We start from the raw sequence: 22060 nt of genomic DNA on the forward strand, positions 1-22060 counted from the left end.
TATGGCTAAAAAGGAAAGCTATACAGCTTCCATTGAAACCTCGTAGTTAAAAAAATTTTTAGAGAAAAAATTTTAAAGAAAAAGAAAAAAAAAGCTAGAGTGGTAGGCGAAGCGAGGCGCATCACCCGGCCAAATAAAAAAAAAAAGTTAAAGGTAGATGTAGAGTAGAGGAAAGGCGCCCGACTAGAATAAAGTTGGGCGCAAGCCTTCGCAACTTTCAGGGTAATTTCAGCGCCTCTGTCATCTGCGTTCCACACGTGCCAAGAAAGAGTCGCTCGAGCCTGTCAAGTCTAGACGCAAGTAACCATCTACAACAATTCCGAAAGCAAAGATTTCGACTGTGCGCAAGAATGTCAGAACTCCATTCTGGTCACACTGTTCCGGACGAGCTGGGCATAATATGCTGCCTGCCTCAGATTCCTGATTAAAGTGGGTTTGGGGAAAAAGAAACCGAGCTCATCGCTTGCCTTTGGCGAGTCGTTGCGATAGACTCGTAGCGCGATGAGGTTTCGGAACACAGTTATTTGAGCCTCATTCGTCACATTTAGGCCCGTCAGCCTCAACCTCAAGAGCGAATAGTTATGATGACGTATGGCTGCTCTGCGCACCCGAGATGACTACGGGATGGATGAGGAGCATCGGCTGTAAAGAAACTTGTGGAAGTACGCTGGTCTGGTGTCAGATAGAACGCTGGTCTGGTCTGGTGTCAGATAGAACGCTGAATTCAGCTTAAGCGCAAAGAAACCAGCTTCTAAAATAACTGATGATCAATAAAAAGTACAGTCTTGCATTGCAGCGAATTTGAGCGGAAAGATAGCATCAACTGACTGCTTTTTGTCTCCAACACCTCTTGATGAGATACTCGCAAACTGATAATTTTTATGCTACGCTTAACCGCAGGAGAATTTCACTTTTCAGTGAATTATTCTGCTGATCTTTTTTCAGTACTTTTTTCTCTGCGGCAAGTAGCAGAGAGCCCTCTGCTTAACGCCTAGAATGAACTGCAGATGCTTCGAGGGGGAAGTGGACCTTTTACCGATGACCGGATGGATAGATGATAGATTTCCTCCGGATGTTTGTGGTGGCGGTTTTACACAAAAATAAAAGTAAATGCAAAAATGAAAACATACGCAAAATAGCAAGCAGAGAAATAGGCAATGAAAGGCGCTATAATAAAAGTACGGGCCTACAGTGCTAGGAGTTTTCATAGAATGTACGAGCACATTTTAGTGCTCATCGATTTATGTCCGTGGTCGACGCGTTTGACGATAGATTAACACTACAGAATTACCAGGCTTGTGCGGCAGCTTGTTTGGCCTACTTTTGGATGTTGGTTAGGTAAACCGATCATACTCCGTACTTTGTAACACATAGCGATCACCAGTAGTACGTAACGAACGTCCGACTTTTATTTCGTTAGGAGTATAGCTACCTTTCGGCGGAAAAATTAGTAGAGCTAAGCTTACAGCCTTAGCGCATGAATCTGTGAAAGCTGTTATAGCTTTGGCTTAGATAGTCCTGCATTCTGCCGCCGAAACCAACCTCAGGCTGCGCAATCCTCTGCCCTCGTGAAAACCTTTCAAGCCATCCATCGCCTCCCATCCTCTGTCTCTCTCTTCCTTCTCTCCCTTAAATGTAGAATGAGAATTTCCCTCTCTTTCCTTTGCCATTTGCTACGGTTGGTAGCCGGCGGTCAATCAACTAAATTAAATCAAATTAATTCTCTTAAACTACTTCATTAATTAATTAAAGGCCGCACGGCTGACGCTGTAGATTACATGGTAGAATGCAGGGCTATATGTCGAAACCAAAGCTACTATAACAGCTTTCGCTGCAAAAGCTGTGGTCTGTGTATGCATGTGAAGCCTACATCCAGCGCCCCCAGCGGATCGAAGGGGATCAGGACAGCCTTTGGGCAGGTTGTGAGCACCCACCGGTAAAAATGCGCCTTCCACCTACTACGAGCTTCCACCTGCCCACCTGCCCCCTCCTTAAGGTCAACCGAACACCCACATTGCCCTCCAGAATACCCACACCCACCACTCACTCTCTCCATATCCACCATCCGGAAGCCTCCACCCAACAGAAGCCCATGAAGCAGCAGAACAAAAAAGAGATGGCTAAATCAATTAAAAGACGCAATAGGAAGGCGAGTAGCGTAAAAGGATTCAAATAACCAAAATTTGCGGACTTTGCCACTAAGCGAGGCTAATGTGTATTCACTGAAAGTATGTGCGTACTCGGTGGCTCCACGTTAACTTTAATCGAGCAATACTTCGCTAAATAAATGTTGAGGCATTGGACACAAGAGGTAAAGTAGCATGCTGCAACATAAGAACTTCAGGTGCAGCTTCACCAGAGAAGAAGAGCCGCAGGTTTACCGCAAAGTCTAGGGAATCGAGGGACTGGGGACACCTACCGGAGTCCCTGATGGGCCTGAGCTGGCTGAGCAGCGCAATGGGCAGCATGAGCAGGAGAGAGACGACCCACACGGCCGCCACGGTGCGCTGGGCGTGCCGAGGCGTCTGCCAGGCGCGCGAGCGCAGGGGCTCGCAGATGGCGTAGTAGCGCTCCACCGACACGGCCACCAGGGTCCAGTCGGACACGCACACCGACACCGCTGTTGCATTTGGGAGGGAAAGGAGGGGGTGGGTGGGGGGGGGGGGGGGCAGGCAGATTCAAACAACAGAGCATACACAAGCCAACAGCCACTGAAACCAAGAAGAAGCATAGGCGATGTATTTTTTATAGTTGGTTGTTCTTCATCGATGAGAGATTAATAAAAGCAGAAAAAAAACAACCACATACAAGCGAACGTTGAGAGTGTTCACCAGCGCCGCCCTCGTCCATAGCGGTGGACGTGGTACGTCGAGTATTACCGCGAGTGCCACGTAGGAACGTGGTCGAACGGTGAGGGCGGGAGCTGTGCGAGAACCCTCTTATGCTACCTGTGGCATCAAGGCTGCCCTATTCGAGGCGCTCGTTAAACTATTCAGCATACAAGCAAAGGGAAAAGAGGTGCTATTTATGGCGTACATGACGGAAGCCAACAGCCACTGAAACCAAGAAGAAGCATAGGCGATGTATTTTTTATAGTTGGTTGTTCTTCATCGATGAGAGATTAATAAAAGCAGAAAAAAAACAACCACATACAAGCGAACGTTGAGAGTGTTCACCAGCGCCGCCCTCGTCCATAGCGGTGGACGTGGTACGTCGAGTATTACCGCGAGTGCCACGTAGGAACGTGGTCGAACGGTGAGGGCGGGAGCTGTGCGAGAACCCTCTTATGCTACCTGTGGCATCAAGGCTGCCCTATTCGAGGCGCTCGTTAAACTATTCAGCATACAAGCAAAGGGAAAAGAGGTGCTATTTATGGCGTACATGACGGAAGCCAACAGCCAGCGAAACCAAGAAGCATATGTACGCCATAACGAGTAACTACAGCGCAGTGCAATGGCTATATGCCAGCCACATTAAAAATTTGAAAGGTACCGCAATAAAACTGGCTAACACGCAGGGAGTTGTAAAGGACAACAACCACTAAGCCTACGAACGAATAGAAGAGGGCTTTTACCCACAACAATTTCACGAAGAAAAAGATGCATTGTTTCAATCGGCTTTTCAGAGCATTCTTTTAACGCGCATGCTAACTCGTCACCACTAGCGGCAGTAAGCGTTTAAAGGCCTCATTCTGAAATTGAAATGAGAAGTTTCAGTAGAAGATCGAAGTTTTCGTGACGTGTCGCCGTTTAACTTATTTTAGGTTTTCAAAAAAGAAAAGAAAACCTAAAATAATTAAAACGGCCGACACTTTACGAGAACTTCGATCTTCTGGAGAATAAAACTGGTGCGCGTGTATAGTGTTGCGGCGTATTCTGAGAGTGAATCTAAAGGAATGCAAGCGCAAAAAAAAAGCTGTCCGCAGAAGTTCATTGCCCAAGGCATCCATCTGTGAAGGTGCTGTCACTTTGCGCCACCTCGCTAAATTATGCCCTACACGCCTTGAGAATAGAGAAGGCGTTTTTCCTCGAACGCCATCAGTCGTCCAGGAAATGGCCGTTTGCATAACACAAAAGGCATTGAACTCGCTCCCAGACGACGCGGGATGACACGCAGCCGTTTGCAAAGTAGAGCTCGTGTGCGTTGCACGCTGTCGCCGCTTTACACTTACAGACCGGGCCCACTTTTTCGAAAACAGGGCAAAACACCAGCGGCGAGCGTAGTTCCTAAAGCTATGAAGGCCGCCGTCCTCAGATCACCGCAGCGAGCTATTAGCCCGTAAAGCAATTAACGCTCCTTTGCCTTCGCCTCGCAAAAGCCCGGGCCTTTTCAAAACAATGTGTTGCGGGCAAGCGTGAGGCAATTGCGCGGTTCAACTAATGAGAACGGCGCGGTCGTTCCTCGGCTGAATATATTTGTTAGGCCTAGCTGCCGCCACAGAAGCACGGGACATATTGTGTTCCGTCGAGCGGAAAATCATTTTTTTTTTTTCACGCATGACGACGCGAAAGTTACTCGCCGAAAATATTTTCTCGAAAGACCATGCTGCAATAATGAAGGGCGCAAGTTTTTCGTACGCCCTTCCGTAATGTAATATCATCGGTGAGCCGTGATGCGGGCCCGCAATCTCTATATTTCCAACAAAGCCGGCGCATCGCTCATTCGCAACAGAAGATATTCTTTATTTTGTTTTGTTGTTTTGTGAGATCTTCCCTTTCAACGAAAGCAGGTGCCTGAACGCTGTGAAACCAATTTATTTCTTCAGTGTAAACAAGCACACATCCGGGTAAAAAGCATGTGCCTTGAGAGCGATAGAAAAAGGCAGAAAAAGATAATGATAGTGGAGCGGCTTCAAACTCGCTATGGGCCCGAAATCAGTTTCAAGAGACATGAGATGCGGCAGATGTACTGAAAAGAGATTCTATCATAGTGTGTCCGTTGAGTTGAGAAGCCTTGCTCCCTTTCAGAGTTGTCTTCTCCAAGGAAAGAGCTCGGAAAAAGATTTCCTAATAGTATCAGCCGTGAAGGTTCATGAAGAAAGAAACTTACAAATCGAAGGAAGCTTTAGACAGACGTCAATACTGATAGCTTCACCTCCTTTCCCTGAGACAATTCAGCGTATTTGGCTCAGTGAGTGAAACATGTGCCCTAAAGAAAACATGACGTGCAGAGGAAAACAAAAACTTCCTGCAAATCAGTACGTATATCTTGAGTGCCACGTGTGCCACTTGTGAGCCCGCCATATAAAAAAAAAAGAAACTAACGTAGAACTTGCTCAGTTCTCTGAAGATTTCATCTTGGTGTGTGCCGATACGACGAGGGAAACTTTATCGAAGAGTGGAGGCGTCGCGAGATGCCCTATATATGTCCCGTGGCTTTTAGTCTGGGTCTAGTTGTAGCGTTTGCTGCACGGTCTTGTGCGCGAAATGCCTAAGTTCTCATGCACATTTCGTTTCACTTGATTTCAATGCTACCCGAAGCGGTGGCTTAGTAACTGTGACTTCCGGCTGCAGAGTCCGAAAATGCGGTATTGAATTCCGGCCGCCGCGGCCTGGATTCGATGTCAGCGCGCGTTAAAGAACCCGAAGAGGTTGAAATGAATCCGGGAACCTCCCATACGCCGTCTCTCACAGCCCATGCGCAGCTTGGAGGGGTTCAAACCCACCATACCATACCACGTCACGTCACGTCACGTCACGTCACGTCACGTCACGTCACGTCACGTCACGTCACGTCACGTCACGACACGACACGACACGACACGACACGACACGACACGACACGACACGACACGTCACGTCACGTCACGTCACGTCACGTCACGTCACGTCACGTCACGTCACGTCACGTCACGTCATGTCATGTCATGTCATGTCATGTCATGTCATGTCATGTCATGTCATACCATACCATACCATACCATACCATACCAGACCATACCTTTTATATAGTTTTTATATCATTTATTACACAACACCTACAGTATAGACGTGTCTAAGTATGCATCCTTCTCACAGTCACGGCAATCCCGGCACAAGCATGCGCACACGCTGACTGAATACTCATGCCGAACGAACACACTCAAGCATTCTTTCTTTCCTTTAGCCATCAGCGAATGGAATCAGCTCGATCCATCGATTACCATGTCGGACTCACTATCTTGCTTCACCTCAAGATTAGTAGAATGTAACAAGAATCAGTAAAATATCAATAGTCCTACATTTTGCCAGATACTGCCGAACAGCTACTTATTGACATTTCTTGACATGCTATCTTTAAGGATGATTGCATGCCTATTGCCACCCGTTACCTTCTTTTTCGCTTTCTTCTAGTTTATGTTGTAAAATACTTCAAATACTAGCATGCTTGCTGGAATGAACGACTCCTGCTGTACTTGATTTCTTTTTGTTTCAGTTCTGAATTTTCAAGTTATTGTTTGCTAACCTGCCTACTAGCAGTTATATAACACTTATGTAAGAGTTCTCATTTTTGTTGATCTGCTTGTAATTTATCTGTATTGTACTCTATATTGTACTGATTCCCACCTGCTACGGTCTCTTACTGAGACTGGCAGTATTGTAAATAAATAAATAAATAAATAAATACCATACCATACCATACAGTACTGCATACCGTACCATACCATGCCATATCTCGCCTTATTAATTTTTTGTCATTTCATTTTAATCGTAACACTCAGAAATGTACAAGTAACTTTTCGGACTAATATGGGCATCGAGTTGTTAGACATCAGTCATTTAGATGTTCATTTGGGCTTTAGTGAGCAGCGTAACTGCTGTGCAACACCTCTTGACGCGTCACTAGTTAGATAACTAAGACCTTGTGAGATGCATTTAAGAATAATTTAAATGAACAGCAGCAAACAGCAATTGCGCAGTAGCTAGGGATAGTTTGTAGTATATGATTTTGAAGGCAGCCGCGGACACCATGCTTATCCTGTTCTGATTCCCTCCTTTGATCTATTTTTTTTCGCTGAGCTGCATTCACAGTTCACTGTTTAAAGCCTTGATTATCTGCCTGTTGTCAGTTCATATTATTAGTGCTCCAGCACTACGCCTTACAATCTCGAAAAAAAATTAGTTCTCTGTTTTATTGTCTGAATCCAGCTTGACCTGCTGAAACAAAATAAATATGGCCGCGACTTCGTCGCGCCTGGGTTTAGAACATCAGCTTCGCTGGCCACTGCACGAGAGCACTGTGCTATCGCCACAGCTGATCAGCCCTCCTGTTTAACTGCCACTCTCTCATGATGATGATGATGATGTCCTCAGGCCTAACGCTGTGCATCGGATGTCGTCGTCTTCATTAATTTCCATCCGTGCGCAGTGGATCCCGAACACACCGCTTTTGCAGTGCCCTCTCAGCGAGCGTTAACTGGTCCGAAAATTTTATACTGCGCCATCACTAAGGCCTCTAATAACCGATTTCGATTATCTTTTCCTGAAGCCTCGCCTTGAAACCTTAGCATAGAATAGATAGCGAAATGAAATGAGACACGACGTGCTTGCGCACATACTGTGAATTTGGTCAAGTAAGCTAAATCGGCTGCAATTTCTTGTTGTTCACAAGGTGACCAAATGGCGCGCTAACCGACAGGCTGCGGAAAGCACTAGATCTTAGGGCTTAACATACATGCACGGTTGGTGTTTCTTACGTGGTGTACATACGTAACAGAGATTTATCGAAATTCGACTCCTAAGAGATAAAGCGGGCCAGATGATTTTTCACAGGTGACAAGTGAACGCCGCTACCTCTCAACCCACTGGTGGAAGTTCGCAAAACTCCTTCATATCGGCACCTGGAATGTGTGACGCTCACAGACGCACATGCAAGGAAGAACAACAAAGGACTGCCATAGAGCTACTTGACGCTTTTTGGAGATAAAAAGGAAAACCCTATCAGGGGTGCTAACCTTCAAGCACAGGATATGCGGGGCCAACCAGAGCGCATTGAGACCCTGCTCCCAGGCTACAGATACATTCGATATTGTTTTCCTTGTCATGTACGCAAAAATAATACTCCTTAATCTTTCGTAATAATTATCAAAGCTTTCAGGCGAACTGGATAAGATAGCTACTATTGAACACATAAAGACATGTTCGTAAACTATCACTAAAGATTTTCCGCACGTGAATTCTGCACGGCCTCCAACGAAAGTTTTTTGAAGCAAAGCGTCGCAGAGGTAAGCTCCGAACAAGTAACCGTCACAGCAGCTTTCCTCGGGTTGTCGGCGACGTGAGTGACGTCTCGATGGCCACACTCACCCTGGAGGTACGGTATGAGCTTGCACATGAGCTGCCCGAAGACGAACTCCCGGAGCAGGACGCCAGCGAGCGTGAAGGGCATGCAGAAGACGCCCAGCAGCAGATCGCTCACGGCCAGGTTGAGCAGGAACAGGTTGGTCACGGTGCGCATGCGCTTGTTCACGGCCAGCGTGAGGATGACCAGGCCGTTGCCCAGCACGGCCAGCAGCAGGATGATGGTGTACGGCGCCACCAGCACAGCTTCCTCGGACTGCCACCAGGGCGCCGGAAGCTGGACACAGCAGAACTCGTGCCATGTGCGTAGAGTCTCATAACGCACGCAGAACTCTTAAGCCTCCATTTCATGCGCAATTCCGAAACATGCCGCCAATGCCACCTGCTGCAGCAATGATTAAAATCGCCGGATCATCAAGGATTTACTGTAGGATGAGTGGGTTCTGCATTACCGCAGGGGAGCCTAGTGCAACAATTTACTGGAGCAATAAAAGGAGGAGCCAATTGTTTTGCTGTAGACGCCTGATCATGAGTACAGAACTCCTCGATAGTATAACAGCGGTCATGATTGGCGAGTGCCAAAAGAAAAAAAAAAACAGAAACGTTTCCGCCAAAGACTGGAATGGCCTTCCACACGACATTGCTGCAACCACCTGTCCATCCTCATTTTTGAATTGTATAACTGCCATATTTAACGAATAACACCTTTGTATATAAAGTTTGATTCTACCTGTACCGACCCCTTATGTAATACCCCCTAACTGGGGGTCTTTAAGGAAAGTGATGTGATGTGAAACGTATCAATCAATCAATCAATCAATCAATCAATCAATCAATCAATCAATCAATCAATCAATCAATCAATCAATCAATCAATCAATCAATCAATCAATCAATCAATCAATCAATCAATCAATCAATCAATCAATCAATCAATCAATCAATCAATCAATCAATCAATCAATCAATCAATCAATCAATCAATCAATCAATCAATCAATCAATCAATCAATCAATCAATCAATCAATCAATCAATCAATCAATCAATCAATCAACCAACCAACCAATCAATCAATCAATCAATCAATCAATCAATCAATCAATCAATCAATCAATCAATCAATCAATCAATCAATCAAAATTTCATTCTAGGATTTTCGTATTCATGTTAAAATTCAGTTTATTTTACGTAAAACAACGGAGGAGGCTCGAAGAAAAAGTGAAAAGTTCACTTGATTAAATTGAGATCCTCTTTTACAACGCGTACATTGAAAACAGCTGTATACTCTAATAAAACAGGTACTCTTGGAATTCTCTTAACAAAGAGAACAGTAAGCTGTATTTAAAACGCCTGTGGATCAATGGCACTAAAGAGTGTGGCAACGCTAAAGCATCTGATTTCTTGATGCGCGATCCGTGCTGCTCACTACTACCCATCACTTTTTTTAGTGCTTTCTTTTACTTCCACCTGGACCCTGAGAAGTACAACACAAGCGAACATTTCTTAGCTTTGAAAGATGTACAACATTTTGGCGATATTAAATTGCACTCAGAATGAGGTGTATTAAGTGTGTACTCAAGAACGACTAGGTGCTCATGGCTCACACACAGATGCTTTCACCAGGCTCGTAAGATACATTCCATACGTTCATGATTTTCATGCTCCCCATTACAGAGTGCGTGCAGTGGTGCCGGGGTTCGCGAGAACTCTGTGAGCCCTCGGGTAACGACGCCGTTCTGCGGAGGCAAAGGTAGAACCGCTGGCTGAGAAAACTAGACTTCTGTTCTTTTGGTAAAACTCTCATGAACATCATGTGATTATTTAAACGCAAAACAAAAAAATTGCGGCTGTTTTTTAGGAAGAAACGTCGTCACAAACAGCGAGGTGCAATTCTCAGTTACCTACCTGCTTATTGCTTGAAGATGTTTCATTGAAGGAATAATTCCAAGTACTCATGCTTCTTACGGCCTTCAGAGCAGGAGCGGCGTCTGCTCTTCCTTCAGGTTGCTTGCAGACGCTGCTTCCGGAGCCGAGGCTCGCATCTAGAAAACAATAGTCGGAGAGGGATGCTTATTTACAGAGAAAAACATAGAGATCGGCCTATGTGCGCACTTTCTGGCATCCTACTTTGCACGGGGAGAGGGAGCGAGAGGAAAAAAACCATTATGATGAGTGGCGATATGTGCAGGAGAGAGTACGAATATGTGCAGGCACATCAGAACGGGCCTAGTCACAGCAGCAAGCCCAGACCAGAGTTGCGCAGGCATGGGGCTTCAGAATCACGGTTTTCTAAATCTCCACCAGTGTCAACGCAGAACTCTGAATACCGCGCATACTTTCAGGCAGTGGTCATGGTTTCAAGACTCATTGCTCCATGCGAAAAAAAAAATGCATACATGAAGTGCTCACACGTGAAGACAAACGGTTGTAGTTTCACGTATTATTGCAGTTCTCGCGTAATATCACTGAATATCGCCGTTTTCTGAAAGCCCAGCCGAAACACGATTCTTCATAGGCCATGGAGTCTCTAGCAGAGTCCCGCAGTTTGCGCAGGCCGTAATCGTCATCACCACCAGCCTAACTACGTTCGTTGCTGGGCAAATACCTCTCCTATGCCTCTCCAATTAACCCTATTCTGGGCAGCTGCGGCCACCTTATCCCCGCAAACTTATTACTCTCATCCGCCCAGCTAACTATCTGACGCCCGCTGCTACGCTTGCCCTCTCTTGTATCCACGCCGTTACCCTAAGGAACGATCGGTTATCTTCCCTTTGCGCTACATGCCTTGCCCATGCCCATCTTCCTGATATTTTCAGTTACGATTACATTAACTCGCGCTTGTTCGCTGACCAACTAACCAACTATTCGCTCTTCCTGCCTCTTAATGTTACACCCATCATTTTCATTTTCCCTCCTACGACTCGCTGTGCTGTCCTGAATTTAATCGTGCACGCAAAAATAAAGCAAAAAAGAATCATGCCCAGCTCAGACTGGGCTTATTCGTCCACACTGGCATTCTCAGTAGAAAACCTGCGAGCACCAGCATTGATCTAGCACACTGTAACTGTGTGAGTGGTATGTAGTACATCGAATGTGCTGAAAGCTTCTCAGGGAACTAAAAGTAAAGCCAACCTCTGAATTAAGAATGCCGCCCGACTCCTTCCCTCTGTGCATTCCCTCGACTTTCGGCCTTCCTATTGGGCGAATGTCGTCACGTGTTTTCGCGTGCTTTTTTTTCTTGCTTGTTTTATTCCTTCCTCCTAGCCTACGGTGTCAGCCAGCGTGCTCGGCGCATGCAAGCGCTAATGCGATACATTACTATACTACGACCGGTATCGAGCGGAGCGCTCGCGTTTCCTCGAGACCGGCCATGGCTATACTTAGCACGATCGCTCCGGAGAGCTTCTGCTAGCGCCGCACCGGGTAGGGGGAGCCACGGCCGAAGGAGTAGGAGCAGGAGCGAGGAGATGTCTTACGTTTAGGTTACTGAGAAGTTTTCATTGTTCTATACAACGCAGAGATGAAATTTCATTCCCGCGTTGTCCGATAACTTCCATCTAGCATGTTTCAGCATGCCTTGCATGGTTGCGCCTTCTCAGGTCTGAGGGTATATACCAGGTGTCCCAGCTAAATGTAACCAAGCTTTTAAAAAACACGGGGTGTCCTAGCCGTCTCAAACCAAATGAGGGTTGTTTAGAGTCGCGTGACCTAGTCTGCAGTATTTTTTTCGTTCTTCAAGGTTGACTAATCAGTTAAGCTTAATTAACAAACTTTTTAATTATTGACTTGAGGAACAAAGTGTCAATGAAAAAGTTGTAGATCGCTTTGAGAAACAGCTTACTGAGACATTTGCAGCAAAGTAATATTTACGTAAAGTAGTTTTTTTACGGGCCTTTAACCATAACCCGCACAATAAGAAAAAGCTTTCACATGACAACTGTGCCACTTCAACGTCCCAAGAGGCGCTTTAAAGAATAAAATCCATTTTTTCTGATGTCCTCTCCTCGATGAGACTTTGGGTGCGCATTGTGACAGAGAAGTGAGCGAGCAGCTGGTCACGTGACAACTTTCTTTTAAAGCCAATAAATGAAGCTACGTAAATCGTAACTTGACGGAAACCGCACTACTAGCGGTTTGTCGAGGTGTTATAAAACGTTTGCATTGACACTTTCTTCCTCAAGTTAATAATTAAAAAGTTAGCTAATTAAACGTAACTAATTCATTAACTTTGAAGACCGAAAAAAATACTCAAGACTAGGCCACGCGACTATGAACAACCCTGAGGTGGTTTCACTGGACTAGGACACTTCGCCTTTTTTAAAAGTTTGGTTACATTTAGCTGGGACACCCGGTATATGCTGTAGTTTCATGTTTTCAACAAATTAGGTGTGAGCAGCGTTATTGTTCGTGCTCTTTCTGTTGTAATTTCTTATGGGCTTAATGAAATCAATATGACGTCAGTCTACCAACTGCTCCAGCAGTTAATTCTCTTTAAAAAACTGGGGAAGATATAGCGTGATAGAGCCAAGTGCGAATCAGGTTGCCTAGCACTCCGGTTTTCACAGTGGTTTCGGTTCGAGGTTCGGTATTCAATGCCAAGAAGGTTTAAGACAAAGATCACTGAAATCGGGGAGTTGGAACCTTATTACTCGCTTACTAAAATAACCGAAGCAAGGCGGCGACCTTCTAGCTTGCTCGTGGCGCAGTCGTCTAGAGTTCTCTTTAATTTAATTTTTTTTTCATCGGATTTAAGGCTGAGTTGTACAGTGTACTGACAGTACGATACCAGTGAAGTTTTGCACAAACGTATTGTATGAACAGATGCTTCACAATCCAACCGCTCCCCTCTTCATGCTTAACGGGAATGCCACTAGTATACATTTTACCCGTAAACACGATCGCCTGGCTCTTGGACATTCCATAAATCATACCGGAATAGCTTAGACTCCATTCGTTTTCTTACAACATCTCGAAGTTTCGCTGAACACAGTTGTGTTTCGGAGATGAACTAAAGGCATGCCCGCTACATAACTGAAGCAGTCACGAAGTGAACCTGCTCCTTCAAGAGTTAGGGCAAGAAAAGCCTTGCTGGGGTAAAAAGAACCTATTACCTCGCAGCATACTTGAAAGCTTCTAGGTGTGGGCAGTTTCGAAAGCAGCAGACACCCACATACGAAGAGAGTTACTATGAGATTGCACAGCCCGGGAAGTTGCGGCAAGAAATGTGCGTGGAGTTGTTCGGCACCATGTTACTCTTTTTTTTGAAGGTAGGGCATGCTAGGAAGAGCGGAGTCACATTAATCATGAACGAATTTAAAGTGACACAAGTTCCAGCTGCCGCAAGAGTAAGGCGAAGGACCGCACAATTTTAGCTGAGCTGGGTGCGGTTTCACAGCTACGTCGCAGAGGTATTTCTGAAATATCACTTTTATACTAGCTCTACTTTTGCTGCATGCGCTCGCTGTCTTTTAAAAGATTGCGAGACTTTAGGTAAAATGTTTTACTTGTTTTTATCCAGAGCGTGGAGTACAACTGCCGTAAACGCCAGACTTTGCCATTGGAAAACAACAGTATAGTTCTATCGAAGAAGAAATTGATAGAATTTTTCAGCTTTCGAAGAAACCCGCCGGACTTTGAGGCACACAGCAGTGGAGGGCTGTGGAATAATTTCGAATACTTAATTTATTTTAGCTTGAACCGAAGTCATGTCAGCCCAATTGTATTTTTACATCTTCCTCTGTTGAAGTGCGCTCGCCGTGGTGGCGATTGAACCCGCGGACTCGTACTCTGCAGCGAAACGCATTAGCCTCTCGGTCACCGCGGCGGATTTGAAAGAAAAAGAAACAAGTACGAAAAAGTGAAAAGCGACTTGGTCATCAAGCTTCGAGTAGAGGTCATCAAGCTTGTACTGTGCTTGTCATTGCCAGCAGCCATTGGCAGCACCCATGGCCGCCAAATCGTTGATGCTGCCAAGTCATGCATCCTACTTGCGTCATCAGGACAAATGTTCTAATATATTTTTAAAAAATAATACGAGCCGCAAGTCGCGTGAAATACAAGAAGTAAACTGCTGCAATTGAGGGAAAACTGCCGTCAGATCGGGTCGTCCAACTTTGTTGTCTGATTCAACGAACAGAAATCGAGAGACGTATGCATGAGAGTGCCTTCGGAGCCGCATTTTCTTTCCAACCCTCCGTTACTTTTGCTCTTCTAATCAATCAGCGCTTTGCACAATTCAGAGTTGCGAAATGTTAAACGACAGTGTGATAGAACTGCAGTCGTGAAGTGTTGCACAAAGCAAATATTAGATTCGCATGTGCATGAATTCGATAGAAATCACGCAATCTCGTCGTTCAATCATGAGACGCAGGTTTCTTCTCAGCGTTAGCACCTATTGTTTCTCTGTTCGCCAGGGGAAACAGAACTTTGAAAATAACCCTGTGATTCCAGCAATCAAAATTGAGAAGACAAAAATAAAAAAATATGCGGGAGAGAGAGCATGAATCGGAAATCGCTTATTCCTGCGTCGTATACCCCTGGTACATCTTCCGATCTCTATAAGAAAGATTCGTATAAATACTCGTAGTTTTTTTGTCATTAATCGCTGCAATTTTAATTCTACCATTTTCCAACCATGCTGCACAGACTAGCAGACGGAAGCAGATTATCTGATGCAAATTTACATGCTCTTCATGCACAAAATCCTGCCCATTTGGAACAAGCTATATGCTATAAGGATTACTGGCGTCTGTTGTTCATTGTAGCACTTTAACGGGAACACAGTGACCTGTAAGTTTGTCCATATGTGAGCATTATCTGAATACAAGGCTCACACCTCTGTCTCCCTGCGCGCATTATAATTGCACCTGGGTGCACTGTTATGCACCCAGTTTAACAAGCACACAAGTATACAGGGTGTTTCACCTAAGACTCTACTTAACTTTTTAAAATAGGCTTTTTTAGTTAGAAGAGCGCCTTTTTCGGCATACCATTGTCAGCGGTGTAGTACATCAGAATGCAGCTAAGATGCGCTAACTAGTAGGCCGTTTCACTAATATTGAATAGCTTTAATTTTCTTTTTAATTATTATTGTTAGGCTCCTTAATTATTGAGTGGCCACCGTAAGTAATATCCATATCAATTTTTAGGATTTAGAAAAGGCGGTTACCGTAGGTGCTGTGGCCCATCAAATTCTGGCTACATCGCGCCAAAATACATGCGCTTTCGAGAAGCCCTCAGGCAAAGCAACTTCTCCAGTGAACGCAGCTCGCCGAAATAGCCAAAATTTGTTGAGTCACAGCGCCGAGGGTAACCGCGTTTTAGAAATTCTAAAAACTGATATGGATATTATTTTGGTGGGCTAGACGCCTCTCAATAATTAAGGAGCCTAACAGTAATAGTTTAAAAGTTAACTATTCAATATTAATTAGTCGGCCTGCTAGTTAGCACGTCTTAACTTTATTCTGATGTACTACACCACTGACCGAAAAAAAATCGCTGTTGTAACTCAAAAAGCTTATTTTTAAGAATTACATAAAGCCTTATGTGAAACACCCAGTATATCCACTTACTGATACTTGTAGGGACAGGAAAACTAATCACATTATATAATTCGATTTGTTTGGCATCCTGGTTCTCACGTCCAGATTTTAAGTATATTCTATGTTGTCACCTCATTCCTGCCACTCTAAACTGAAAGCAACTAAAGTGGTACAATGGTACCTGCCATCGTCTATAGCTACTTCTGGTACGCCTGCACAAAGCAACGAGACTTGGAGGTAGAGAGGCACATTTCAAAAGTGTTGTTCGTTTGCGACAGTTGTCGTAGCTTTGGTGTTCAGCCACCTCGCGTTAGCAGACGTATAGAACTGAGCTAGACTTTCACTTTTGAGACTTTGATAAACGGCATAAAATACAATAGAAGCGATCGTGAAGACATCCTTCTTTGGTAATACACTGCATTTTTAATAAAATTTATGCCCCTCAGAAACATTGCACAGTGGCGGAAAACCATGTTTTCGAGGTGCAGACTTGAAATGAGTGAGAGACACGCCCTAAAACAACTTTGATATGCATGCCGGGTCATGACGAAAACGAGTTGCGGGAATTTCTTCGCTGAAGGCGCCCTAGGAAAACGAACTTCCTTCACGAAGTGGATCGCAAGTCACGTAGCCGCAGTGTCATCTCTGGTTGGCTATAATCTCGCTACCCGCTCCTGGGTGATGGGCGAAAATTTCCGGGAACTGAGAGCCTGAGGAACGCGATGAGCGACAGCGGATCAGTCGTTCAAAGCTCAGTGCGCGAGGTTATCGCGTGGCATGTCGCCCCGAATTATCACCTAATAAGATTTGCACCTAGGGAACATACTTTTTTTTCTTTTATTGCGCAGATTTGCCCTTTAACACGAAAATAAACGTGAAGAAAATGTTCAGGTTCGTTTCGGAAATTGATGCCAACAAGGCCAGCTGTTGCGGCACATGTGTCCAGACGTTTGTGTCTGGAGGCCGGTCAGGTTGCTGTCGCCTGTTACGTATGTACATATCACTCGTGTTAATTTCTGAGGAATGGGAGATACATGTGGATTTTTTTTCTTCTCGGCACTCAGTTTAAACTCCAGATGTTGATGATGACGTCGAGTGCATCGGTGACAGTCTTCGTCGGTGGCGATGTGATCTAGCTTCACAAAGAATCCGCAGTAAAATAATGAATGTACTAGTAACGGTTCTGCAAACTAATAAGTTATTAATATTGATGAGAGCAAATGAGACGCTCGTTGCTTTCGAAAAAAGGTGATTAAGTGTTCGACTGGTTCTCGCCTCGCAGTAGAGCGTTCGGCTGGTAACAAGAATACAATCGGCATCTTAACAGAAGAGCAGTGTGAACTTTTTGTATAGAGGATGTTTACTTCATGCTTTGCTTTTTCAGCGCTTCAGCGACGGATAGCTACTTCGTCTAAGCTTGCGCGCAGGGGAAATTCCTTTGCTTGTTACTCCTGTCTTAGGTGCCGTTTTTATTTGCCTTTTTCCTTTTCACTTTCCCGCTAAGTCTTATTTACAGGCATATTGCACGAGCCCAAACTGGGCAGTATACCAAAGCTAATTGGTTCCTCTTAACGTCCTTGCCTCTCATTAAAGTTTATTCTGTCTCTCTCATTCATTATACAGCAAAAATTTTTAGGCTAGGCTCAGGGTTGGCGTGAGCATAATAAAACGAGATTGTTGGGGATTAGCGCTAAGAATAATGAATGAATTGCTCAGGCCCCTTTACTGTTGCGCAGTAAGCCTTGTGAGAAGGGAATGCCACCGAAAGTGGGTTCAAGCTGAATTTAGCTAATTGATTCTGGCTGAAAACTTTGCCTTGGGTAAGTAAACGACTTTGGAACTCTTAAAGCCCAAATAGGATTTCTTGAGGAGAGACTGGGACTCTGATAAGTTTACTTTAGAGACCATTATAACACCGGCCTTAGTAACGAGGATAACAGGGAATAAAAAGAGACAGGCGCAAATTTTCAAAATGCGCACCGGTGGCAGTCTGATAGTACGAACGCTTCGCTATCTGCAGCTATATTAATAAAGACACTTTTTTAAATGAAATGTCACAAGGCCACCGTGGCTACGGTGAAACCAAGCGCCCGCACTTACGTCACGAACAAAGTGCACCTGAAGAGCATACAATACAGAAAGCTTATCTAATCAACTAAGCTCACTATGTTAAAGTCTACTTCATGCTTTATTTGCATAGCCAAGCTGACATGTCAACCGTCTTAGACCGCCGCCGCTCCCTGAATGTAAACCTCAGGCCGGCTCTGCCACCTGACTCGGCGGCCGGCTTTCAAGTACGAAGACTCGATCCTAAGCAGCAGGACAGCTCCAGGCGCTGGTTTGTAGTGATCTCTTGATAGATGTTACGTTTTTTTTTTTCTAGTGTCGTCTCAGCCATCTCGCTACCACGATTCGCTTTCTCTCCGAACACTGTCTTCTTGTTATTGGCTGCCCCTTTACTCTGTTACTAATTTGGCAATATACTGCGCTCACATGAGGCTCTCCAAAGAGGCAGCGCGATAATCTCCTCTTCTGTAAACTTGCCCCAGTTCTCAGTTCTCGGGGCCGCACGGACAGAAAGTTGCCGCCAGATGCTGCCACTAGATGGATGAGTTGTAGGCCAGCTTCCGCCCGAACTTTATTGATATAAACAGCCGACATCGGGAAGTGCGACCTCGTAAAAACCTTATATATAGCTCCCAATTTATATTAGATTGCGCACTTTAGAACGAAGAAAAAAACAACAACCTAGAAACCTAGTTTAACGAAGAACGCGGAACGTATTCACGCATATCTCGGAAGGCGCGAACACTGCATCTGAGCCCAGTCCGTTTTTCTTTTTTGAGGTTTGCCACTCTACGCGGATCGTTTGATGGTCTTCGAAAAATTTACACTCGGACGTTGTGCGACGACCAGTTTGGGAATAAAAACATTTACTACTGACTCGAGTGCTGTGGTGTATCTGATCGCTGTCTTTCATCTCCCCCAAGCTTGTTTCCTCTCACTTGAGACGCAAGTCTGTGCCTACGGTGAGTTGCGTACTTTTTTGAGCTTGTCTCCTCCCTTCCATAAATTCACTAGCCATTAACCCTTTATGCTAAGTCACCAACTACCTTTAAAATCTACTTTCTTTGCCAGTCCGTTCTAAACAAAAATTGTATTTTATTTTTCGCACTCCAAAAACAAATCCAGCCTCCTCGAGAAGCAGACGCACTCCTTGCCGTGGGAAGAGATTTCTTATCGCCCGGTTCACTGCTCAAAAATGAAAGAAGGGAAGAAGAGACGCGAACCATACATCTGTGTTGTGGACGTGCCATTAACGCAGCAAAAATTAATTAGGAACCTATTTGTGGAAGCTCTTCCTTCGAATCAAAAGAAAAAAAGAAGTTGTGATTTAGACATACTTCACTCGCTTCCTGACTTCTAAACAGGATACAAAAGCGATGCAAGACGAAAAAACACCGGGACACCTGATTTCATCATGTGGAGGCTACGCGATAGCATTCGAAGCTGCTGACGTATTTGCCGGAAGTGACTGGTGGCGCTTGTGAGACCCAGGATGCTCTCATAGAGCTTATACCGTCTACCGCAAGTTACGGTTGGCAGGTGGGGGCTTCACACAACGCACCTGGTTTAGTGACGTCACTTCCCTCCGGCTAATGGGCATACTCCGGTCTGGTGTCGTCACTAATGACGTCACTGCCCGCCAGCAAAGAATTTTATTTTTTTGGACGACGCCGGATGGTTGCCGCTGGCTTTTTACTCCGATGCGGCTTCTATGTTATCGCATAAAACACGATAGCTAAGTGTCCCAAAAATCGGCGCACATTGAATAAGCGCGGTGCCAACAGGATCGCAATCATTGTCGAACCACACAGCACAACGGAGGATGGTTGGTTTATGGTTTACGGGGTTTAACGTCCCATGTCGACTCAGGCTATGAGAGACGCCATAGTGGAGGGCTTCGGAAATTTAGACCACCTGGGGTTGTTTAACGTGCACTGACATCGCACAGTACACGGGCCCCTAGAATTTCTCCTCCATCGAAATTCGACCTCCGCGGCCGGGATCGATCCCGCGTCTTTCGGGTCAGCAGCCGAGCGCCATAACCACTGAGCCACCGCGGCGGCTAGCACAACGGAGGAAAGACCGCCGTTGAGTGATCGAGAGCGCATATTCTTCAGTAAACGTTAGCGCGACATGAAACAAGCACGTGAAAGGGATACAGGATAACGCGCTACTCTCTTTGTTTTCACGTGTTTGTTTTAGGTTGCGCTAGCGTTTACTGAAGAATACGCAGCAACTCGCCCAGCAACAAGTTTCACTTGCGATGACTTCCACTGCTCTCGAAAGCGGCGGCTTCAGCCCTGAGGAGCAATGGCTCGCTTCTTCTGGAAGGTCCCTCCTTTCTTGACCAATGATGGGACGTACCTCGCCGGAAGAGCTAGAAAACGTTTGCACTGTCGGCAATTGTGTTTGTGAGCGCCCCGCCTTGGGGAAAAGTAACGAACAGACGCTGCGTGTCGAGATGAGGAGGCCATTTTGCACTGGCGGCAGGCCGGGGCATAGAGATACCGGTTCGGTTGCTTTGAAGAGAGCGCTACGCTGAGACTCCATGGGTCAAAACCACTATCGCCTAACCAGTGGACCAGCGAGAGAGCGCACGCCACTCTTCGGGACGACGACTTCCGTTATTCTCTGGTAGCCGGACTGTCGCAGTGCCCGCTGAACAATCTGTGCTTGTTCCGTTTGCCTCTCTCGCGAATTAGTGCGTTAACGCTGTAAGATATTTCTTTGTGTGTTAATCTCTCAAGTTAATTCTCTGCATATGTTCTTATACTTGAAGTGTAAATGCTCTGTACGGCTTTTGCAGCTCAAAGGGCTCCTCGGGCCATTTTTCGGCGTATGTCACACCTGGGCCATCACCATGTATTATGAGAAGCACATATACATAAGGAGCCCGTTGCTCTGTTTTCGGTGCGTCCTTATTGACTCCTGCTACACATAGTCAGTGTGTATGATGAGGTGATTGACTAAGCATAACACGTGATGCGTGGTCATGACACGCATTTCATGTGACGACACATTCCGCGTTACGTCACCCAAACCGGAAGTGACGAGGGAAAATGACGTCACCATACCGGAAGTGCCACGACAATGCCTTTACAGGCTCCTTCTGCTGTTACAAACCCGCCTGGGCATTTTCTAGGCAACCGGTAATTTTTCATGAGCATTCAACTCCGACCATACTGTAGACAGCGAGTGGAGAGAAGCTGGGCACAAAACAGTCACCTCTTTTGTCTCTTGGAAGTTGGTTTCCAGGTGAGCTTGTCGCGTAAAATTGAGGGCATCTCCTGTGAGAACATAACAGCTTTCATCACTGTCTAAGGATGTCTCGGTATACACACCATCTGCATGTGTTGGACACACACCAAGCGTCTAAACTAGCGTGGGCAATCATTAGGGACTGCTAGGAACCGGTTGGCGAAAGAAACCGGTTAGGAACCGGTTGGCGAAAGAAATAACTGATGAGCGAAGAGACGAAAGAAAGAGCGAACAAGCCAAACTGAACCAACCAATCGACAACTGCACGACCGAATGAACACATCAGTGAGCGTGTCGACACAGATACACAAGGGAGTACGAACGAATCAACCAACGTGACAGCGATCGATCGAAAGAATAATCAAATGAAAGAGTTGAGTGCCTACAAGCGATCGCTAGAGAAAACAAACGCGTGCAAGTGCGAATGAGCACACCCGTGCAAGAGCGAACAAACAACGCTAAGAAGAAACTATCGAGCCTGCCTTACTTGCAGGGAATCGCCGCCCCCAATGGAAGAAGCGAAATACAGCGGTATTGTTGCCCTACGCGACTACAGAGCGTATTCGAAAAGGAAACAACACAGTGCCTTAGCATCGGTGTTCTGTTGGCACAGAAAAATCGTATATCATCCCGTGTCGTAAGGGAATATTGGGTTTCGGAGCCCTACCCTTCGGCGCGAACACCTTGGCCCTCCACTCGATCAAAATGTATACCAACATGTTCATACGCTTTTTCTAAGTGTTACTTTTTGTTTTCGGCGTTGCCCTTGCGTGTTGCGAGCAGAAAGGTCCGATAGAAGAGACATCCGAGGAGGCATCAAGCTTTTCTTGCCGGCCGTCCAAACAACAAGATTTCACCTGTTGGTGCACATGCATGTTTAGACTGTCGATGAAAGCGCGATAAACGCTAGAAA

At 45.6% G+C, this 22060-nt stretch overlaps 1 protein-coding gene across 1 annotated transcript in view; it reads right to left on the minus strand.

The window, feature by feature from the left end:
- LOC149372200 (cholecystokinin receptor type A-like) overlaps positions 1–22060 on the minus strand; it is a 38642-nt gene that overhangs the window by 10434 nt on the left and 6148 nt on the right. Inside the window, exons 2-4 of the mRNA XM_089585943.1 lie at positions 10187–10323; positions 8286–8556; positions 2420–2620 (exon numbers count right to left, since the gene is read on the minus strand). Coding sequence (XP_089442069.1) covers positions 2420–2620; positions 8286–8556; positions 10187–10237 — 523 coding nt within the window. The 5' untranslated portion in view covers positions 10238–10323. The remainder of the gene's footprint in view (positions 1–2419; positions 2621–8285; positions 8557–10186; positions 10324–22060) is intronic.

Source organism: Amblyomma mixtum, chromosome 1 (assembly GCF_055824585.1).
Source record: "Amblyomma mixtum isolate Tamu chromosome 1, ASM5582458v1, whole genome shotgun sequence".
NCBI classification, from domain to species: domain Eukaryota; kingdom Metazoa; phylum Arthropoda; class Arachnida; order Ixodida; family Ixodidae; genus Amblyomma; species Amblyomma mixtum.